Source organism: Scardinius erythrophthalmus (genome assembly GCF_964197995.2).
Source record: "Scardinius erythrophthalmus genome assembly, chromosome: 5".
Classification (NCBI taxonomy): Eukaryota; Metazoa; Chordata; class Actinopteri; order Cypriniformes; family Leuciscidae; genus Scardinius; species Scardinius erythrophthalmus.
This window is the reverse complement of record NC_138225.1, coordinates 30,184,524-30,209,368: the sequence shown is the minus strand read 5'-3', so window position 1 is coordinate 30,209,368 and position 24,845 is coordinate 30,184,524. Positions and strand designations below refer to the sequence as shown.

Here is a 24,845-nt window from a genome sequence, read left to right as displayed (position 1 = left end):
CGAGCCATCAGCGCCAACATCCCTTGGCATCAAGGCTGTAACAAAGGCAGGGATTCTGCTGCACCACAGGAAGTGGAGGAAAAATGGGGGAACAGACGAACAGAGGAAACCTCAGACAAAATGAGAGAACATGGTAGATTTGACAGAAGCAGAGTGGGGGATTTTTGCTAAAAGTGTCACTCCTGTGAGTGGGGAAATTATATTTTGACCTTGTGAACTAGAGGTGTTTTAATAGGAAAGTCACTTTAAGTTATAATATAGTAAACAATATTTAAGTGCTCTAAAAATTGAGATCCAATCAGACATTCTGACAAAAGCAGGTTGTATGAACATACATGGATGAGCCGAAACATTATGACCACCTGCCTCGTGCATCGATGAGCCTTGGACGCCCAACACCCTGTTGTTGGTTTGTGGTTTGTCCTTCCTTGGACTACTGTTGGTAAATTCTCACCACTGCTGACCGGAAGCAGCCTTGCTCCATCGCCTTGCCATAAGAATTTGGCCCTTGTCAAAGCCCATTTCTCCTGCATCCAATACATTGATTACGAGAGCTGATTGTGTTTGCTTACCTTCTTATCTACCCAGACCTTAAGATGTGGCCTAGTTAGGAGATGATCAACGATATTCGCTTCACCTGTGACTGGTTTTAATGTTTTGGCTCATCACTGTACCATAAACTACAGCTGTGTAATTTGAAATATAACGTACAGATTTAAGCAGAAAGAGTCAATTTGACTCAAAGCGAGTCTTTTAAGGTGAGCATGCAACTTCCCGATGATGCAATGATACGGTCCATGTGACTGAATTGAGTCCCCCATCTATTTCACACTTTGCGAGCAGCCCAATTGCCATATTTATCACAATGACTCAAGACACGTAAAAGTATGTAATTCATCAACACTTCATTGTAACATCAGGCAGAAAAAAGGCAAGGTTCCAATCCATGACAGGGTCCTCATCTGAGCCCACTGAGGTTCTAATTTGTCACAGAGATTCATAACAAAACCTGTCTCTCTAAACACACTTTAATTTTCCAACTCCACCTGGGCCATGAGAACACCTGCCTTTGTAAAAACCCTTCTAGCAGTGAAGTCTGAATAAATTCCAGATATGCTCAAATGCAATTCATTGCAATGCTGAAACCAAACAATGACTTGGAGCCATATGCCTGTAACATTTGTACCGTCGAATCCTAATAAAGAATTAATGAAGCCCGGATCAAACCATCAAGCTGTTGCCATCTCATTTGTGCTGGACTAAAATATTTCCACCAAAATCTGCAGGGATTGTTGCAACCAAAAGCCACCTTCCTAAAAAAATTATGGTACCAGGTGGACCTATTCATATAGAGTGATTTCCTGTTATGGGTGGAAAGCCCATGGTTAATGACATGTCAGAATCCAGAATATTGATTCTACTGTATTGTTGGTTCACTACAATAAGGATTCCTGCCCAGCCAATAGATGAGCGCCAACCAATGAGATTGCCGTTTGCGCATTAGTTCCGCCCACTACCAGAGAAACCGGCATATCTTCAACTTGTTCTCAAAAGCTGAATAATTTCAAATGAACTCCATTATTTTGACAGGAAAATACGAAAAAGAATATCCGTCGATAGACCGTCGATTCTTCGTGGTATGTAAGAATCTCGCTCTCTCTCTTTGCGTGTGTGTGAGAAACACAGCACTCTTAGCAAAACGACGGCGAGTTGTGCGCATTCACACTAGTGTTTACAGTACGTCAAATACAGGTACCCTGCACATCCATTGAGCTGAAATACTACAGATTGCTTCATGAAGAGCGAAACTCTCAAGCGCTGTTGAGCGAGTGAAAATATATCTATGCTAAACTTATACTTCTAACACACACACACACACACACTGGCGAGTAAAATCTAAGAATGTATTAGCCAATGGCTAATGATAGACATTATTTAGTCGCCCAGAGTGAAGATTTAGTCGCATATGCACTCGCACTAGCATTGTAGGGGGTTGAAAAGTGTGCTGAAACTCGCGGTTATCATAAGGGGTGTGACATTTCGGTAGACCAATCACATGGTACTGATCCAGCCGACCATCAGAGCACACTGCGCTTTTCAAAGGGAGGGGCTTCAGGAACTAAATAGAGTGTTTCTGACAGACTGGGAAGAGAGGTATGTGAAAAGGTTTTTTGAACATTCAAACATGAAAACCTTATCTAATAGACCCCAAAAACAAAACCAAGACTTCGTAAAGGGCATGTAATGGCCTCTTTAAAACAAGTCCTTACCTTTAACCTGAACACCAATACGAAAGTAGACATCTGAGCTACTGAGGTAACGCTCCACCAAAATATAGTACCACTGCTCCCAGGATGGCAGTGGGACCTCTAGCTCACAGGGAACATTCTCTCTGCAGTCCATTGCGCTGGAGTTATGCACCGGCGGGGCTCTCGAACGGATCTTCAGCAGAACCGGACAGCTCTCCCCACTCCTGTTCTTTGTATTGCAGTCCACAAGCTGTACCTTCACCCGAGAGATGTAGTTTGGGATGAACACTCTGCCAGGTACAAAGAAGAGAAAGGTAGAGGACATCTGCTTTAAAGCTACACTGACTGTAGCTGACATTGTCTACAGAGACTGCACTGAACAAAATTAGTACGCTTATTGAAATGCCAAGGAAACATTTGAATGGGAATGTGTTTTTGTACTCTCAGGAGAACTTTAAACCTCAGCACATTTCAACAAACTTGTTGACAACGCATAAAACAGTCAAGTGATATCGCTTGGTCTTAATTTTCTACATCAATAACAATTAATCAGGAAGCTAATGCAAGTTGCCCTTTTCAATTGAACAGAGATTGAGAACGACCGTGAAATTAGAATAAATAATTAATCAAAACTATATTTTTGGCCATGACGCCATTGGCTTTGTCTGTTGGTTTTTGATAATTAACGATATGATAACGATACGATAATTGACGATATGAACAGCACACCAACTGCTCAATCAAACAGAACACAATTTGTTTACAGATCCGCTGGATTGCTTTGGGAAAAAAGCGTCTTGGAACTTGATCTTTGCAATTTGCCTTGAAATTAAAACCATAAAAAAATAATTTATTGCATGGTTAATCTATCCCTTCGTTCAATTTTATGCAGCATTGTTTTGCATTTCACAACTGATTAAATACTATGTCCAAGTTTGAATAATACAAATTCTTATAAAAACTTAATTTAATCTTTGTCAGTCTCAATGACTAGAGCTATATAAAATAGTGTATACTAAGATCCAGACATCCATTAAACAGCTAATGTTCAAGTCTCACAATATGCAATTTACTGTCCCTCCGTAATGTCCACAGGAAACCAGCTTTTAATGATACAAAAAGCCCATCTTCATAATGTCCAGTGCTCAAGGTCTTTTCTGTGTACTCTGGTGTTTATGAATGCATTTCATCACCTCTCCCTCCTCCATTTTCCTCTTTTTCATTTAGAAAGACTTTATTTGCTAATTGAGAGGAGAGCTTTAATATCTGAACCTAATGAGAGTAGAAGCCTGAAATGGAGGGAAGCTTGAGAGAAGGATGTGTGTGGAATGGTAAAGTGAGCAGAAAGAGGCAGAGAGAAGGTGAGAGAAATGCAGAGTGTGTGCGTTTGAGTATCTGATAAGGAAAGGAAGTCTGCAAAGGCACCAATAAAGAAATGTTCACATCTTAAAATAATGAATTATTACACCACTTTTCAAGAGTTTGGGCCCAGTAAGATTTTGCATTTATTTGATCAAAAATACAGTAATATTGTGAAATTTTATTTCAATCTAAAATAACCATTTTCTATTTGAATATTTAAAATGTAATGTGTTCCAGTGATGTCAAAGCTGAAATTTCAGCATCATAACTCCAGTCATAAGTGTCACATGGTCCTTCAGAAATCAGTCTAATATGCTGATTTGCTGCTCAAGAAACAATTCTTATTATTATAAATGTTGAAAACAGTTGTGCTGATTATTATTTTTGTGGAAACCGTGATAAATAAATAAAAATCAGGATTCTCTGATAAACACATTTATGAACATTTATTTGAAATATTTTAAAATAAACATTATAAATGTCTTTACTGTTACTTTTGATCAATTTAATGCACCCTTGATAATTAAAAGCCTGGTAAACCCTACATAATGGGGACAAAGTGTCCCCATAAAGATGGCAATATCCGAAATCCTTGTCCTTGAGGGGACATGTTTTGGTCCTCATGAGGAAAAGGAAAAGTTATATTTTTTGAGGTTTATGGGTAGGGTTAGTTTAAGGGGATAAAATATACAGTTTGTACAGTATAAAAATCATTACATCTATGTAAAGTCACCATAAAACGCACGCGCGCGCGTGTGTGTGTGTGTGTGTGTGTGTGTGTGTGTGTGTGTGTGTGTGTGTGTGTGTGCGTGCGTGTCATTTAAAATTAGTCACTCACTTGTAGAGTACAGATCTATTGTGAAGAGGAATCATCTGGTCAATGAAGTAACCAGGATACAGCACTGAAATGCCAATGAGCCTCTGAACAATGAGCTGAGGTTGAAAGAGGTACTGACATTCCTCATGAAGACCCTGCACAAAAAAGTGAAACAAACAGGAAATGGATTAGTTACAAGCTAAATCCACCCAGTATCCACATTCAAATAGACTGAGCCATGAAATACAGTATCACAACAAAACACATGTGTACATGCATATCATGATATGGAAATGCCCGTGGAAGGAGGGCAACTCCCACTGAGAGCCTTATGATCACTTCAAATGGAGGGAAAATGTCATTGCATATGCATCGCTTCTGATGATTTGCTGTGTGATATTTCTTATGCCCAACTACACAACAACTCCCACCTCAGACTCTAAAGAAAAAGATCAAACACTATTGTCATTTCTCCACTTGGTGAATAATTCAGATAAAAGATTTTGAACTGTCTACCATTTTAACTGATACCAAACAAGTGGAGTATCCAACCAATAGCTTGCATTTATTAATACTCCTCTACATTTACGTCTCTTCATATAGAAGACACTTTTATGAAAAGTGACTTAAAAATGAGGAATACAACATAAGTGATTCATCTTAAAGTGGCAGGAATGCTTTCTTTTTTTTTTGAGAATATAAAGAAGTGCTGGGAATTAAAAATTCATGGATAAAAAAAAAAAATAATAATAATATAGAGCTCAGGGGGAATCTGATGCATTTATTTTGCCGAATCGGATTATGCCAGACATAAAACGATCTGTCAAAAAACATTGGTTGCTTGTTGAAAGTGTAAGGTCTTAAATCCAGCACCTGTGTAAACAACAAATGGAAATCTAACCATTAAAAAAAAATCAGGTCAGTATAATTTTTTTATTTATTAATAAATAAATAAAAGAAATAAATACATGCATTTTGCAAGGACACATTAAATTGATCAAAGTGGCAGTAAAGACATTTCTATTTCAAATAGATTCTGTTGTTTTTATTTTTTTTAATTGTCAAATAATCTTGAAACAAACGAAGGTATCACGGTTTCCACAAAAATATTAGGCAGCACAATTGTTGTTTACATCGATAATAATTAATATTTAATAATAATATTTATAACAGGAATAACAGTATTCTAGAATGATTTCTGAAGGATCATGTAACACTGAAGACTGGAGTTTTCATCAAAGGAATAAATTCTATTTTAAAATAGAATTTTAAGTTATAATAATGTCACAATATTTGTACTGTATTTCTGATCAAATAAATGCTGCCTCTGTGAGCATAAGAGACTTCTTTCAAAAACATTACATAAATCTTATCGACCCCAAACATTGAATTGAATGTCACTGATATCTACAGTGTATGTACAGCTTTACAACTGACTACTAAAAACTGAACTGTTTTGTATTCACCTTTACAGGATCCAGGTTGGTAGTACTATCAAGAGATTCGTAACTGTAAAAAAACACACTGATTTCAGCATACGACAGATGTTGTGGTGTTAGCTCTAATTAAAGATCCGACAAGTTTTATAGATTCACAGACAGTTTTCACAGTGCAATTGCACGAAGAAAAGGCAGGTGGAAGGATAAAAGATGAAGAGGAGGTGGGAGAATTTACAAATTACAAGGTGGCAAATTACAATGCAGCATTTCATCATGGAAACCTCGGCTTCTCTCACGCAGGTACTTCTGCCCTAAACACATTCATCATTGTCAAAAGGCGTAGTACAACCCCTCCTCCCCTCTCGGCCAACCCTTTTCTTGCCATCTTCACAGAGAGACACAATCACACAAAACATGCAGGTTTTAAATATGTAGGAATCATGCTAAAAGAATACATTATCTTTCCCGAGTGCACATTCCCCTTTTTCTGTCGTTTGTACTGGACAACATCCAGAGACGTGGGGTCATTTTCACTGGCTTTTTCTATATGCACAGCGCTTTCGAATGTCAACCGCATATCACTGCTGGCTTCCTGTTGAGGTCAGTCAGCCATGTTATTACTTCATAAGGTAGGGGGAGAGAGTCTGCTGCCACATCTGTCAGTTCAATGCAGTTGAACAATAACCGATTGACGGCAACTTGCAATACTGAAGAGAGGGGGCGGGGCAACGGAAAGAGCTAATTGGCTTGCAGTGGATTGTGATTAATTATGCTGTGGGTTTCACTTCCTAAATAGTCATCCTGTCAACAACAAATGTGTCTGTGCTGCATTACACTTTCAAAATTCTCCATGATGTGATTTAGTATATCATGAACATATTATTGTGAAATTAACAAAGGCTTGCATCCACTAAACACTGGGACACGGATGACATGATTATGACATTGTGCATTAAAACATAGCTGGTAACATTACTGTATAATACATCATCGTGCATTTTCATTGTACAGTAGCTGTTGAAAACTGCAGTGAAATAAGCGTTCATAAGAACTTGCCCTGCATTTTTTTGGTTAAGAACACTACCATTTTTTTTTAACACTACCAATCAAAAAGTTTGGGGTCAGTAAGATTTTTTTATATATATATAATTGGCTTATATTGAGCAAGGACTGGGGTAAAGACTTTTATACTGTTACCAAAAATGTAATTTATAATTATAATTTTTTTTTTTATCAAAGAATCCTAAAAAAAAAAAAAAAAAAATATATATATATATATATATATATATATAAATATATATATATATATATATATATAGTATGGTTCTCCAAAAATAGTAAGAAGCATAACTGTTTATATTGGGGGGGGGGGGGGTTGTACTTTTGTCTGTATTTATTGTCCTATACTGTTGTCATTTAGTTCTTGTGATTGTCTAGAATGTGACTTGTAGAATCTCAGTAGAATAAAATTGCAGAAAAAAAATCTAAATCCTATAAAATACTTTACGCATCATGCACATTAGAGATGATAGACAATTAAAAGTTAAAAAGAGAAAAATTCGATTTTGTCTTTTGGGAGACTTAAACATACATTTCTGAAGTAAATGTAATGAGCTGCCGAAGCATTTTTGTAATTTTCAAGGGACTATATGTTTCAGTGCACTCGAGCGATTTTGACAACGGGAGACCTTAGAAGCGACTGACTCCCTGGCCAGTGCACTGACGACGTCCCATTCAAAAAGTAAGCAAATCATCCACCATTTATTCTTTGCAGCTTTCATTATGAGAGTAAACATCAATATCAATATTTTCAGAAGAAGCAGCTAATCAAATCCACATATTTTTCATCATTTGCTCTAATGCTTAACCTAATCTCCTAACATCTCAGAACCTTCAGTTCATAAATAGCCTTGACACACTAGAGGTATTTGTTGTAATGGCTGCAGAACACATTCTCATTTAATTAAGATCTATTTGGTGGATTTGCACCACTGGGCAGGTGTCATCGCATAGACGGTAAAGTCATGTGTCGCTCATTATCTCTGGTGCATTATCAAGGTCTAATTCGCTCTCAGCTTGATTAGACGACTCATTCATTTCTGTAAATCACTACGCCAGCCATACACCAGAACTAAGATAGTCTCAATGTCTCCTAGGTAATAAGTGAGACATTTACATGGACAGGCAAAGATTAATTCATTGCTCTTCAATTGATGGCTTTAACAATCCTTTTGTTTTCTTTCTTTACAAAAAGCTTAATATTTTTCGTAGACTGCAGTTGCCCAATGCTATTGCTCTAGTAAACAGTTTATATGTAGGCCTATACTGTACATAGTATGCAAATTTCACCTGGATTACTATAATACCAGAATTTTTTGCCAGACAATATTACAACAGTTTTACACAAAGGTTGCACTGGGGCCTAATGTTTTTGAAATAATCCTTTTATGCTCACCAAGGCTGCATTTATTTGATCAAAAGCACAGTAAAAACAGCAATATTGTGAATACCATTTTTTTATCTTAAGGTCCCCCTGTAGTCAATCATTTTATCCCTTAAAACTTATTTTTGATCACCAAAAGGACATGCAAAAAAAAAAAAAAAATTGTCATGCCTTAAAATAGCTTTAAATGTACACCCTTGCTTCATTTAATATACGCGGTCCATGGATATGCTAATTAGCCCCGCCTCCACTCACTCACACCATTTTTACTCAAGTTACTATAAACCCTGCACAAAGGTCTCGCTCTTTACAACGTCGGACACATAACGGTTATTAATATGATTAACCTTTTGCTTGACTACGTTATCAAGCAGCTAATAATGTGTTCCTAATGTTACACAAACCATGTTCCTTTTCGCCACCTCAGAGTCAGAAAGCTGCCTTCTAAAAATCAGCATCCATATAAACGCTTTGAACAACTTAGAACATCAGTGGAGAAAGGCATAGTTCATCATAACATCATAATATACATCGTATACATAATTCACCTGCTATATTGCTAAATGTACCCGATTTTTCACATCAACAGAAAAATATACCGGGATAACCTGGCTTCTCTTGAGACTCCACTGCTAGTCATAGTTAATGATATGCTAAAGCCCGCCCACACGTTGACGTGATTGGCTACAAGGTAGTTTGTGACGTCAGAAACAGCGATTTCAAACTGCGTTTATGAGACTGTCTTTGGTTCACTGCAGTTTTAAGGAGAAAATACTCAGCAATGGTGTTGACATGACTTTACACATGGTTTGTCTGAAAGCATATTAAAAACACCACATATACATATAAACAACATTTAATACAAACACAAAAGGGAGTCTTTATGTGTAATTTATTCCTGTGATGTTAAAGCTACATTTTCAGCATCATTACTTGTCACATAATCCGTCAGAAATCATTCTAATATGCTGATTTGCTGATCAAGAAGTATTTATTATTATTATCATCAACAAAGTTGAAAACAGTTGTGCTGCTTATAATTTTTGTGGAAACTGCTACATTTTTTTGACAGGATTCTTTGATAAAGTATTTATTTGAAATAGAAAATATTTCCAAGATTATAAATGTATTTAATCCCACTTTTGATCAATTTAATGCATCCCTGCTGAATAAAAAAATCATGCTGTCCCCAAACTTTCCATTAGTAGTGTAACTATGATAATATAATGGACTGGAATGGAATATAACAGATTGCTTGAGGGAGGAAATTGTTCTTAAATCTATAATGTCTGCCGAAGGGAAGTAGTTTGTAGGGAGTATTTCGATCAGCAAGTATTAGGTTTATTAAGGATTAGTGTCTTTCTGCCACGGATTCAATGTTTCATGTTAAAAGAGTAATTTTACTACTACAGAGTCTGCATGCAAGTAAATGAAAAAAAAACATCAGTTCTTAGCTTAAAATGGCAGATTGGAATTGTAGGTGGGATAATAGTGATGGAAAAGCAAAACAGCGACCATTAAACAACAAACTGAAGAAGGAGCCCCATCTGTTGTTTGTCCATGGCTGAATACATAAAGCAGGCACAGCTGGTGCTGGTGGAGGCAGACACGGCCTTGATTCTGTACCCCCGCCCTGCTCCCATCCGCCCCGCGATTTTTGCATTGTGTCTGACATGCAAGATTTGTCAACTCGTGACGCCTCTGCCCCCTTACAAATTCTTCATTGATCTGATTTGATTAGGGGGGATGTTTGCTACTCATGTGCCAGTGCAGACACACAGCACAGACAAAAGGAAGAGAGAGAGAAAAAGATGCAAATAATTGCTTCCCTTTTCACAGCACAAATTTGGCAACTTTGAGCAACTAGTGAAATAATTAGAGCCCTCTGTGCAAGCGTGCAGAGCACCAAACAGTACACAGAATTGATAGCGGCCTGTTGTTGGCATTTTGCATGTCTAATGTGGTCTCCAGCTGTGTGAGGGATAATATCTCTGACATGCTGCTCATGCAGAACGAGGAGGAGGAGTCCATATGGCCAATGAGAAAAAGATTTCTTTATTATTTATGGTGGATCACGGTTGACTCAAAACATGTGCCTGGTAATGCAACTAACCCAAAATAAAAGAAATCTCTCTCCTCTCTGTATATGATTGCACTTGAAAAAGTACTTGTGCATGAACCCGCAGCATATAAGGAACTAAGGCAGTTGAGCGTAGCTTTTCAGCCTGGTATGAAAAACATTTATCATTTGTCAAGGAACAGAACTGCAGGGATCCACAGTCTCATTACTGGTAAAGTCTGGTGTTCCCCCACAATTCTCCACTTCTGCTCTGTGCTTTGGCTCCCAAGTCTAGAAATAAATCAGCGATGACAGAAAAGTTCTGCTTTCTTACTTCTATCAACAGTTGGGTGGTTGTAGCAATCCTTTTTCGCTTTACATTAGATGCGTCACCAAGCCACCGGTATTGACGACGACCCTGGATCACAAAACCAGTCACAAGTCGCACGGGTATATGGCAATAGGCAACAATACATTGTATGGGTCAAAATTATCGATTTTTCTTTTATGCCAAAATCATCATGTTCAATGAAGATATTTTTAAAATTTTCTACCGTAAATATATATAAAAAAATATTTTTTGTGAGTGAATGCAACAATATCGCGAACATAAATGGACAACTTTAAAGGCGATTTTCTCAATGATTCGATTTTTTTTGCACCCTCAGATTCCAGATTTTCAAATAGTTGTATCTTGGCCAAATATTGTCCTATCCTAACAAAACATACATTAATGGAAAGATTATTTATTCAGCTTACAGATGATGTATACACCTTAATTTTAGAAAATTGACTCATGTGACTGGTTTAGTGGACCAGGGTCACATATGATAATGTAAATAATCTAGCACCAGTAATCTGGTTGACACTTATTAATGTAGTTGGCATATTGCACCTCATCACTGCTTGCCACTCGTCATAAAACGTGAAAAGATGAATAGCTACTACTGCAGCTCAAATCATGTTGGAGAAGATGACAGGAGATGAAAGCAAGACACTTTACTCGCACACAAAAAAAAAAAGTTAGCTCATCCGTGTGGGAGTTTTTTGGATCCTGTAAAAATGGGATGTTAAATACCCCAGTCTGCAGCAAGGTCTGATCAAAAGTAGTTTCTAAAAAAAAAAAAAAAAATTTTTTTTAAATCATTCAGATTTAGAACAACATAAGGGTGACTAAATGATAAGAGTGAACTGTCCTTTAAAGGCGAAGTAAGTCATCTTTTCACCACTGTCTTCACAGAATTGAATTTCAAATCTAATTACTGTTCTCAAACAGATTTTAAACATTTTCTATTGGCTAGACAAACCCCCAAATTCACACCATTTGTTGAGACAGTGCTGTGTGTCAAGCTGGCTAAGATGTAAACTAAATAATATTTTGATAGAGCAACGTTATTATTTCTAGTGTAACTGAACTTATTTCATAATTGATGAACTTTCATTAAACTGAACTGAATCAACACTGAACGGAATAATGGCACTATTGCCTTCTGTAGAGCTGCTTTACAGCAGAATTTTAGTGTTATATATATATGAAGTCTGCATCATTGATTAATATTTTCCTGTTTATTACCGTGAAGCTGCTTTCAAACAATCTGTATTGTATAAAGCACTATAGAAATAAAGGTGACTTGACTTATTTATACTTTTCAGTGGAATCAACCTACGGTATGATTGAATGCCTTAAAGTTTGGATGTGTTAACTCTTTCCCCGCCACCAATTAAAAAAAAAAGTTGTCAGCCACCCACCGCCAGCGTTTTTGAACATGCAATGCCTATATCAAAAGAAAGAAAAGACCCTCTACTTTTAAACAAAAACACTCGTTTTATTATAGCTTCATGCATTAATTTTTTTTAACAACACTTGAATGTGGGTAAGTTTCATAAAAAAAGCAACATTTTGAGGAAAAAGCTGAGAAAAACTCATTTCTGGTCTGGATCGGATTCAGAATGATGATCAAAACATAGATGGAGAAGATCTTTTATTTAGGCTATATGCTGTTTAATGTTGGTGATCACGTTATATTACATATACATATGATTGCATATGATATCACTTGTTTCTGCATCTTCTTTGCATTTGTTTTGATCAGGAGATTTATTTCAGAAGATGCGTAATAGCATCTTCTTATAATAATATGCTAATAGTACATAAATAGCACCCCTACCGTATAACAGTGAAAACACGGAAAGCCGGAAAAAGAAGCTTTTTCTTAAAATGACGGAAATTCCCTAAAATGAAATCTAACTAAAATGGCCGATCTTCTCCTGCTCCCTGACAATCATAGACTAGACCCTATTGAACAGTTGGGAAATATAGGAAATTAAGGCATTTCATGAAACATAAATATTGGCAACTGACCAGGCACACCTTAATAACACAGAAAACCTAGAATATGTTTTGGTTTGTTCACTATCTTAAAAAATAAAATAAAAATCAATACAGAGATAAACAGACAGAAAACTGACAGCCCACCTCCACACTTGTGTAGACCTTACCCAAAACAACAAAGATGCACTGAACGATAACACATCTCCCAAGTGCTGACAGATTCCAATTAGTTTATTGATTTACTCCAAGAATTTAGTTAGTGCAAGGCAAACTGTCAGGATGCTCCGCTTCTGGTCGCTGCTTATCCACTGAGGCAGTTTCATCCAGCAGAGACGGCCGGCTGATCTTTACTGCGTGCTTGACTCTTACTAACCCCCCCTTTCCTTCCTTCTTTCCTTTCCTCTCTCTCGGTCTCTCTCTCTCTCTCTCTCTAGAATTGGCCATCTGCTTCTGTGACTGTGCCTGTAGAGCAGGGTCCGGCAGCTCCCTGATTAGCCTCACAGACACTGTGGAGCTCATCAGCTGAGAGAACAGACTTGCACTTTGCTGAGGGCCGCTGCAGCTTTGCTCTGCTGGGATTCACCTCTGTGCACCATGTGTCCACGGAGCTGCGATCCTGCAAGCTGTTACTCCACAGTCAGTTACAGGCTTGTGAGGGGTCATAGCAGTTTACAATCATGATGTGAATTTCAAGATTGGATTTTAAAGGTGCTCTAAGCGATGCCATGCGTTTTTTAGGCCAAAACATTTTTTGTCACATACAGCAAACATCTCCTTACTATCCGCTAGCTGCCTGTCCCCTGAACACACTGTAAAAAAACGCGATCTAGACACCACAGGCTCCACAAACGGCAACAAAAACAAACTGGGCTCACCCGCACCACGAAACATAATAAACAGTGCTCCAGCCAATAACTGACAAGAAGAATTTGGGGGCGGGGTCTGGGGGGGTTAGTGCGCGTACACATGAAGGGGGTGTGTGGAGGAGAGAGAAGCATGAAGAGGGAAGTTTGAATTATGGCCGACACACGACCAAAGAGACGACGTTCCAATGAACAAATTGCAAAGAAGAGGGACAAGGATAAGGAAAGCGCAAAGTACCGAATTTACATCGGAAAAACCTTCGAAAGACCTCCGGCAGAAGGGCTTCCAATCCGACATTCAGGTTGCTCTGTTTTTGCTGAACAGGTAAATCCATTTTTCATTCTAAACTGACGTTCATGTTCGCCAGACCAACACAAGGATGTAATTAGCTAGAACTATGCAGTCAGTGTTAACTTTGGTGAATACAACATATGTTTCTAGCAGCTAGCGATCAATCTCTATTGTAAATTCACAGTAGGGCGACAATTTGTGTGAATGATTGTTTTCACCCACTGTTTGTTATGAATTTGAATGTTCATTTATAGGCTATTGACAACTTTGACTAAATTTGTTTACGACGCCGCCGTTGTTTATGCTCACTGGGAAATGCGAAGCTAACTTGCTATTATTGCGTCCTTGTATGGGAGCTATAATTATAACCTCAGGTGGCAAAACGATTTTAAGATAATGTTTCTCTTTTTCTGCATTCTGTTCTGCAATATATAAAAGCATTTATCTAACTTAGTGACATTACACATTGAATGAAGTATCAGTAAAACTTAACTTTGTTTGTAGTGACTACTTTGACTTTCCTTTATGTCGGAAGGGAGGGGAGGAGGGAGGAGACGGGATGAGGAGAAGGGAGGGTCTAGCTAGCCTCCGTTTTGTTTGACAACAATTTGAATGTCAACAAGAAGTAATGTCTCCCGGCATCGCTTAGAGCACCTTTAATCGTAAAAGTAATAATAAATTATCTTTATTTTTATTATTATTGAGATTGCTGTTGTGAACATGTGGAAAAAAGAAATAATAATTAAATTAAATTTACATTTATTTTCACAATACACATTGTTTCAAAGCAGCTTTATAGAAAATTCATGTGTCTGCATTACAATAGAGTGATCTGTTATCAGAGGTGACTGTGTCCAAGTTATGGATTTCAGAAATGTATATAAAAATAATCACGCAGTTAGCTAACAACACTCTAAAAAGGGATGTGTTCAAAAACAACACAGCATGTGTTGAAGATTTTTAACACACAATGTGACTAGACCATTATTTTCATCATGTAGTTTTGTTAAGCTCAGCAAGAGAAGATGGCTTTTAAAGCAACTCTAAGGAAGTTTTCTTTTCTTCTTCGGTCGCCCTACAGGTTGGAAGCGGAATTGTCCATTACCGCTGTCGTATATAATTTCGCCGCCCGCAGCTACTGTCGCACACTCGCCCACTGTTTATCCAGCACCGGCTTTGGAATGAACGATGTCCACAGACAAGGTAGAGTATGTTGCATGACTTCATGAAAGTATGATGTATTGTGACATCGGAAATGAAGAAAAACTAAATAATGACTATTGTAACGCTTGACGTAAAGCAAGTCAAATTTGTAGTTTTCTTATGTCTCATTCGAACTACAGAAACGCGACCTGGTTTGGCAAACTGGCATAGTGTGGTTATAGGAGATATAGGGCTGCAAAGCGAATCCAGAAGTGCCTATCACCCTGTTAGGACTTGATGAACCACTGATACGATTTTGGAAACATTATTTTAAGGTAAAAAATGTTCCTTAGTGTTGCTTTAAAAAGGTTTAGCAAGATTATCATGTTGCAATTAGCTTAAAATTCGTTTTTAAATACACAGTGCATACAGGATCTTACAGTCTACGGTATCAAACAGACATCAAGAATCAGCTATCATGAAGGAAAACGAAAAAATGGTGCCACCATAGTACCAAACTCATCCATGACTCTCAGCATGCATTGTGGCAGGAGCACACAAACTACATGTGTTAAAATCTACACAACATGTGTCATTTAACATCTCTTTTTACAGGTTGTGTTGTTTTCAATACATCATATTATAAGAGCACGCCAACACTCACCAACAATGTGCATTGTATGCAGTGTTTGCTATGTTCTCAAACAAACAGGCCAGTGTAAATAAAAGTTATTTATATACAATATTTTGTCAGTTGCTACATTTTAATTTAATTCAAAGTGCAAACTCGGTTAACTGTTATCTCTTCATGAACTTTTCTCAAAAGCAGCATTATCAGTTAGGGGTTGAAGCGTGAATAATTGAATAATGTACAGTACAGTTAATCTGTCCAGTCCTTGAGCTTCAAATATTGTCTTGTACTTTGTGTGCTCGTGCATTCTGTGCTCGACTATTGATTAAATGGTTAATATTTTTTAAATCTGCCCCTTTCGCTTAATTTTTAAAATTACATCTGAGTATGTAATTACCTGACACAATTTGTGTGTTAAAATGACTTACACATTTATTGTGTTAAATTTAACACAACATGTGTTGTCCCTGCACACTCACTACATGTTAAAACTGACACAACATGTGTCATTTTTAACACATCTCTTTTTAGAGTGAATGTATTAATTTAAGGTAGAAACAATGAGCTCACTGAAGTAATGAATACATGTTGTTAACAAATGATTAGGATATATAGAACAATTTTGCATTGGTGCATGTCGATACACTCTCTCTAAAATAAAAATTATTGTTATTATAATAATAGCAGTAGTTTTTCAGTTGTATTTCTGTATGATTGACGTTATTATTTATCATTATTAACTTCCCATGCGAAATTCAGAAATACTGTAATGAAGAGATGGGACCACCCATCAGAACAGAGAAAAAGGAAAAAATGCAGTGTTCAAAATGGCGTCCACAGCAACGAAAGTCCCGCCTTTCAGTTCAAAGCACAGAGTTTGTTTACTCTAAAATGCCAGCCTGAAAAATACTGTTTTTAATGTGATTTCAGTAAATTGGTTTAAACAATGGAGAAAGACTGAAATCTCAAAAACTATTTACCGGCAAGTAAACAAGAGCTTATTGCATACTGCACACACTGAAAATGAGGTGAGCGCCAACATTACAAAGATAGCCTCAGAGTAAATTTGTGATAGTTCACAGTCTCACAGTCCCTTTCAGCTGCACAGAAGTCCTATATAACATAACCCCCATTTAACGACACGGACTAATAAATAAAAAAATGCATTCCTCAGGGAAAACGCGGTCTCGCTTTCCACACTTCTTCCAATTACTCCATCTCAGTAGGTTCGGCCATGAGCTTTTCTGCTCCACAAGTTCTGTCATTCCCCACACCAACAGAAAGGAGAAAGCCTTCGTCGTTCCAAGCATTGTCTCTGTCTAATTGTCTGGCACTATGACCCTGTGGGCTCAGAGGAAAATGGTGCCCTTAAAGCGGAGTACACAGTGTAGAATTATTGCTCTTAATCCAGGAGAATGGCCTCCACCACCACCAAACCTGCTGCAGTTAATTAAAGAGAAAGGCTGAAGTGCAAGCCTGGTGGCTCTGAGATAAGTGAGAGCGGGGAAGGACAAAGCTCAACAGAGGGAGAGTTTTTAAGATTGTGGGTGGAGATTGAGGTAATGCTATTGTGGACGTGAGGATTCCAATTAACGTGAGGAGTTTACTCCAATGTGAGATCATTTAGATGCGATGCGCTGTAGAGATGTTGTTAAAAATCTTATATTACCAGGGAGTTAACTTAAAAAGGATTAGTTCACCCGACTCACCCTTGTATCATTCCAGACCAATGCGACTTTCTTTCGTGGAAGTTTCAATTCATGCGCTGGCTATTCTTTAAGCAATTATGGGGACTAAAACTTTAAAGCTTCATAGTGCAAAAGCACCATAAAATATTTTTAAAAAATAAAATATAATTATTTTGATGTCACACGTTAGCTTGGTGCGAGAAATCTCTAGTAAGCTATTAACCCAAATCAGCAAGAACCAGATCAGTCTGATCTGTGAACGAATCATTCAGACTGGGTTTGTAAACTGAATCTGATACCTTGCAAAGATCTGATTCAAAAGAGTTAACTATTCACAAATTGGACATTTGTCGTGAACTTTCAAAGAAAAAGAAAGTCATAAGTGTTTGGAACGGCATGAGGGTGATTACATTTATGGCAATTTTCATTTATGGCTGAACTATTCCTTTAAAAAATAAATTTAATTTATAAGTTTTACTTGCACAGTTTGAAGATGTACACGCTAGAGGCCAAAAACACACTTTGGCTATTGTTGTTTTCTAATATAATTAAAGCAAGCGCATAATCATATTTCAGGCCTTTTTCCCGAGTGTAATAGCAATTTTCTTCCATTTTACAGAACTGTCAGATATTGGCTAAATTATGCATGGCAGCACAATTAAAGCAGACGTGAGTCTCAAAGAAACAGAGAAAACGAGTTCTCCATATCTACATGCAAATATAAACTAGTGGAATCTATCCAGTTATAACTCTGTAACGCAGACATACAATTAATCTTGGCATATCCATTCATTTCAGAAACAGAAGATTGTGGCCTGTATATAATATACAATGGGGACTAAATTATTTGGACAGCTTCCTTTTAAAAATAATGATACAAACATGCCAAAAATAACACACTGGTCTTGTCATTTCTGTGGAATTCCCACAATGAAAACAAAAAAAATTCTTACAGGGAACAATTACACACTTTCATTATATCTAATATTTAAGTCTTTCACTGGATTATTTCTAAAAAGAAAGAGTGTTATCCACTACATTTGTAAGAAGAACTGTGTTTTTAAAATAAAATAAAAACTTGCCCCACATGACATTGTTGTGCAACTATTTCATAAGAATCTGTGAAATGCACTTTCTTTTACAGAATTAAAAATCTGTATGTAAGCATTATGTGAACTCAGTCGCCACTGTGAGCCAGCAGCATGAGCCCTTTAAACACTTTCCACTGGCTGATTTTCCCCCATTTAAAGGTTCCCTCTGGGCAGTAATACCCCAAATAAGAATACTACAGCCTGCTGTACATTTGTGTTTACTGGTAGGAAGCATTATTAGCCTGTAATTTAGCCACTGCTGACATGCTATTATTTACACGTCTTACAATGCATGATAGACCCCTTGTGTTTTAACATTATTATTTAAAAAAAAAAAAAGCATTTTAAACAAAGACAGCGCTCTAAACTTTTAACTTTTACTTATTTATGAAAATAGCTTTGGCGTCCTGCAGTAAGGGAGTCAGAATAAAAAGAAAATTGCGACTTTATTGATACTTTACATATCCCAATTGTAACTTTATAAGTCGTAATGTAATTTTACACATCACAATGTGACTTTATATGTCAGAGTATGATCTCTTTTTATCTCACAATATGACTTTCTTATTGTACAATTTACCTCACAATTATGCTGTTTATTCTTTACTCAAGATGTGGAAATATGCTTCCACACTGCAGAGAAATAGGTGTGTGGTTTTGTGAACAATAAGAAAATTAACAGTTTTAAAAAAGCAATGCACTTCCAGCATTAATAAGTGTTATAATTCAATATTCAGGACATTATACAAAAAAAAGCCATTGCCTTTGAGATAATGACCCAAGTGAAATAATGAGCACTACGCATATGACAGGAAACGCATATATAATCTGATTTGAAAAAGAAGTTCATGACAAGTTCTGAAATCACATCACTCACTTTTAAATTAGTACCCATGAAGGCCACCCACTGACTGTGCGGAAGTGAGCAGCTTCAATTATAAATGCATAAATGCCGAGAGGATCGTACGTGCACAACCATGAGTATAAGGCACTTTTCATCATCAACAAGCTTAGCTCTTGTTAAAAGGAGAAATGATTTTCTAATTTCTGAGCCAGTGATCACTGAATGCTTTATCCTCTATGTTTAAACTCACCTTGACAGAGATCTTCCCTTCATCCTTTGGTAAGTGTGCAGCCAGGAACCAGTCTCCAGGGAGGGGGCTGGTGACATTGAAAACTCCTGTAGTGCGGTTGGGCAGCGTCCATGTCAAAGTGACAGCGAAGGAGCCTGGTATGACGGTGTCCTTTGGAAACCGTGTCTGGAGGGGGTTGATTACAGGTGGAGCTCCTGACCTGAAGTACCTGTAAACCAAAGAGAAGGTTACATTTCAAAACAAGCTGTGGACCATTTCCTTGGATGAGACCAAATGCAAATGAATCTGTCACCATTTACGTTCCAGTGTGATGCAAATGAGGCTTGAATTTCCTATTAAAGCTGGCACAAAACAGAATTCCAAAAATAATGACTGTTTTCAAACACTCAGATATTAGTCTGTCAAACAGATAATCCCCGATTCACGCCACTGGATGAGATTGTGTTCAGTGCATCTGGGATGCTCAAAAAACAAAATGCAATTCCGTTTGGTGCCACTAGTGATGCAGAAATTACACAATTTACCTTAATGTTTTCATAAACATAGAATCATCATCAACTGTTTTACTATCCCCACAAGGATAGTAAAACCTGAAATTACTGTGAGGAGTGAGGAGACCAGCCGACGAACTCCACAAGGAAATTACTTAATAAACATACTAAATAATGTCTTAATGAACATGTAAAAATTCAGAACGTTTTCTAAAGTAGATGTAGGGACAGAAAATATCATTAACCTAGTATAAATATGATAGAAGATGTGGCAGTTCTCTAGTATGACAGACAAACTTGATTTGTCTTGACTTCTAAATCTAAAACAAAGAAAAAATCCCTAACCTCCCTTTTAAGATATCCGGGGATGTCCTCAGTTGAATGTACTAACAAACAAACAAATAAATAAATATTTTTTTTGAAAAATCTAAAAAATATGTCCTCAAGAAATTGAAAGCTCAAAAGTCAATGGGAAGTATACCCAGATTTCAAGTCCAAGATAAAGAAAAACAGATACATGTGATTGCACAAAAATTTAATTGTCATCATTTACTCACCCTCAAGTTGTTCCGAACCTTGAATGAGTTTCTTTCGTTTGCTGAACACAAAAGAAGATATTTTGAAGAATGTCGGTAACCAAACAGTGATTGGACCCATTGACTTCCATAGTATTTTTTTGTCCATACTAAATGGGTCCATCAACTGTTTGGTTACTCATATTCTTCAAAATATATTGCTTTGTGTTCAACAGAAGAAATACATTTATACAGGTTTGGAACAACTTGAGGGTGAGTAAATAATGACAGAATTTTCATTTTTGGGTGAACTATCCCTTTGAGTAAGCTAATATATAAATAAGAAACACAGAGCCAGAGAAAGCACATTGAAGTCACTGTGAATCAATTAGAATGCAGAAGATTGAGGAGGAAAATGGAACATTGTGACTAACACTAAATTATGCATTAAGTGAATCGTAAACAAATATTCCAACATTTAACTCCGCCGTTAATGTTTTGAGCAATTCGTACAAATTTAGGAGGCATTGATTTGGAACAACGCCCTGACTAGGCTGCAGTTACAAGAAGAGGAGAGACGAAGAATGAAAGAGACAAAAATCATTCACTCACATCAGACTCATTTTCATCACAAAACCACACAGCAATTTTCTTTATTTCAACATGGGAGCACACAGCCATGAAAGTAAAAAATTCTTCCCTCAGTCCCTAGCCTGTCAGTCAAGATACAGACACAGCCAGACAGTAGGAACCTGCAACAAATCATGGAATGACACTTTTTTCTAAAAGGCTTCACTGTCTGCAATTATTTTTGCTCAGTGCATGGTTTGGTGTCTCCTGTAGTTTGTCAGTCCCATCAAAAAAGGCACAAACAAAGCCTATCAATTACTCTTTTATTCTCTTTTATTCCCTGTTTTTCTCGTTTTCAGAGGTAGAAATGGCTTTGTGAGACAAGTAAAAATGGCAAAAGACAGCACAATCATATATGTGTATGACTGTCACGCAATGATTTAGAGGTGTCCATGATGCAAACTGATATTGTTATACATCACTATCTGACACATTTTTAGTGCTTAAAAAATGTATTTTTACCTCAGTCACTGTGCACAGCTAGCTAAACACCCACCCAAAGAGGTCTATAATACCTGGAAAAAACTTTGCGTAAGCATTCCCAGTCATCCTACTGGCAGTTGCTCAGCTGGGTTTATTTTTGTCCTATTAAACCATACAAAAAAAAGCACACAATAACTTGAATAGACCTCTTCTAGGATTGCTTGGTTGGTTGCTTGGCTGGGGTGCGTTTCCAAAAAGCATCATTAGCCAACTATGGTCGCAAGTTCCGTCGTTATAAGCATAGTTTAAAGAGTCAAGGAACATTCGCAAGTAGCATCTGAAAGTTTTGTGGTTGGAACGACAGCTCTTGAGCTGTGGTTAGAAGCATAGTCTCTTGTTTGCATGAAGTGGACTCAATAAATCCATATCTTGACCCAAATAAGCAAGCTGACATTCAGTACAATCTATATATTTTATTTAGAATACATACAAATGTAATTTATGTCTTTTAGTTTACGTCTTTTAGATTTAAAGCGTCCTGGATCCTTGACAGATAATAACTCAAAATACTGCTGCTGGAGCTCTGCAGGGTTATTAGATAAGTCATTTATGTCCTTCTTATACTTCTAGTGCAACTAAAAGATGTCCCATCATTTAGGGTCTTATTCTAAGACGGATACCCCATACTGCTCACATGAATGTGACGACACTGGGCAGTTGAATGTTGTTAAAGCACAAGCTTGTGTTCTGCATTGCCAGACAGATGATTTTATCTGGGTTGTGTTTTGCACTGAGCCATGAAACTTTTCCTTTGAGGCTGCAAGTGGCAGCTCCAGATTGGCTTACTAAAAAAAAATAAAAAATCCTAAATCAATTGTTTCATACATTAAGTATAAAAAAAATTAAAAATAATTATAGGCTACATCTTGAAATGTAAAAAAAAAATAAAAAATGTTAGCAGTAAAACATCATTGTTAGTTAATGATTCGAATACATTAACTAATATTAAAGAACTGAACCTTATTGTAAAGTGTTTGCTCATTTTATTCTTAATTTTCTGGTGATTATTTTGATTTTAAATGAAAGTGAAAGTGAGAGAGAAATCTCGTGCCACTGCCAAGCAAATTCCTGACAGGTCAACCACTTGCTTTTTACTGTTGCTGAAAAAGCATCAAAAACGTCAACGTTGAGCATGGTATAATATAGTGACACATGACTTGGCCATACACCAGTAATGTCCGTTTTTCTAATTAACTCAACATGTACAGTAAATACAAATTGAATGAATGCATTTAATTAAGCTATCATGCATCCTTAATGCTCTTATCTATACAGTTCAAATACTTAATCTCAAGGTTTAAAACACACGGCATGTGTATTATGACATGCCATATAGTATGCAATTTGTTGCTCCAAAAACCTGACGTCATTATCCTTTGCAGAACACGCAATCCTAGCATATTACTGCCAGGCTCATCAAAGTGATACAACCTATATGATCAGAGTCCAAGCTAAAATGGACCTTTAGCAAACAGATCATCATAATCAGATCAACATGCTCTGTAGTCAATGCATTTCCTCCCTCCGTTTAAGGTCACACTCTATGAGTCCCTAGTTGTCAATTAGACTGGAGAGAGTTTGAAACAAGGTGAAAACAAGGTTTGGTAATTAACTCGAGGCAGGTTAGCTGCAAAACACACACACACACAAATGAGTACTCACAAAAGCTGTAAGATAAAGATAACAGTGATGACATTAATTGTTACTGTCAATCTATTATAGCAAGTGTAATAAAATTAATTACATGACATGCTAATGAAAATTCATAGCAAAAAATACATAAATATTTTCTGAGCTCCTAAATGAAGGTAATTCAAAGGTAAGTAAGTAGACATGTGCCTGCATTCAGTATTATTATTTATTATTTTGGCTCCTGCGATGGGTAGGGGGGCGTCCCATCCCTGTGCGTTGAGCCGACCAGATGAACCAGTTGTTTCCAATGCTGACGGTCTTGTGCCAGCTGCTCTGCATCCTCCATAGCAACTCCATGTTGTTGGAGGTCGCCCGCAAGGACGTCAAGCCATCGGGTGCGGGGTCTACCTCGTGGTCGTCTCCAGCCTGCAGCCTTCGGATCAAACTGGAGAATGGCTCTTGTCGGATGGTCAGGAGGATGGCGGAGGACATGGCCAAACCAGCGGGTGCGACGTTGCGCAGCCAGGCAAGATGCTCTGGGCTGGCATGTGCGGGCTCTAAGCACTTGATTGGAAACCCGCTGGGGCCACCTGATGTTCTCGATGGTTCTGAGAGCCCTGCTATCAAAGCCATCTAATCTTGCAGCCAGTGTCTTATTTAAGGGCCAAGTCTCCGAGCCATAAAGCAGGATGGAGAGTACTGCTGAGTTGTAAATCCGGATCTTCGTCTTGCGTGAGATGGTCTGGTGCCGCCAGAGTGGTTTCCAGAGAGACTGCAGGGCTGATGCAGCCAGGGCTCTTCTGCGGGTAATTTCTGGTTTTAGGTCCCCGTTGTCTGTCACTATGGATCCCAAATACACAAAGTTCTTGACAGGCTCTACAATGTTATTGCCAAGCCGCAGGGAAGGTGGATGCGGTCCATCACCGACATACATGAACTTGGTTTTCGTCCAGCTCACCTGGAGGCCAAGCTTCTCAGCCTCTTCACTGTATATGCCCAGAGCGTCTCTCAGCTGGCTGTAGGACGTGCTGAGCAGGATGGTGTCGTCAGCGTACTCCAAGTCAGTCAGGTGGTAACTGCCGAAGTTCACTCCGGGGACCCGCTCACAAACCCTGGACATCAGATGGTCAATGATGCAGTTGAAGAGGTCAGGAGCAGCCACGCAGCCCTGGCGAACGCCACTGGAGATGGGAAACCAGTCTGAGTCTCTGCCGTTGATACGGACACAGCTCTGAGCGTTGCTATAAAGCAACTTGAACAGGGCAACGATCTTGGGTGGTGCTCCAAGGGCATGTAGGATACTCCACAGTGAAGTATGGCAGACGGTGTCAAAGGCAGCCTTAAGATCTATGAACCCGATATAAAGATGGCGATCTTTACGGAATTCATAGGTCTTCTCTATCAGCAAGCGAACGGCGGAGATTTGGTCTGTTGTGGAGCGATTAGGCATGAAGCCAGCCTGCTGGGGACGGCGGCTGCTTCTGATGGCTGGGAGAGCACGGGTGAGCAAGATCCTGGTAAAGAGCTTGCCGGGGATGGAGAGAAGGGTAATGCCTCTGTGGTTGCCGCAGACTAGCCTGTCACCCTTACG

The 24,845-nt window shown here is 37.9% G+C and overlaps 1 protein-coding gene across 1 annotated transcript in view; it reads right to left on the bottom strand.

The window, feature by feature from the left end:
- Positions 1–2,253: 2,253 nt before the first annotated feature.
- Positions 2,254–24,845, bottom strand: part of LOC308690369 (post-GPI attachment to proteins factor 6-like) — a gene marked incomplete at both ends in the record, with an annotated part of 83,202 nt that continues 60,610 nt past the window's right edge. Inside the window, 3 exons of the mRNA XM_081364771.1 lie at positions 2,254–2,539; positions 4,450–4,583; positions 19,504–19,711. Of these exons, the coding sequence (XP_081220897.1) occupies positions 2,254–2,539; positions 4,450–4,583; positions 19,504–19,711 (628 nt within the window). The remainder of the gene's footprint in view (positions 2,540–4,449; positions 4,584–19,503; positions 19,712–24,845) is intronic.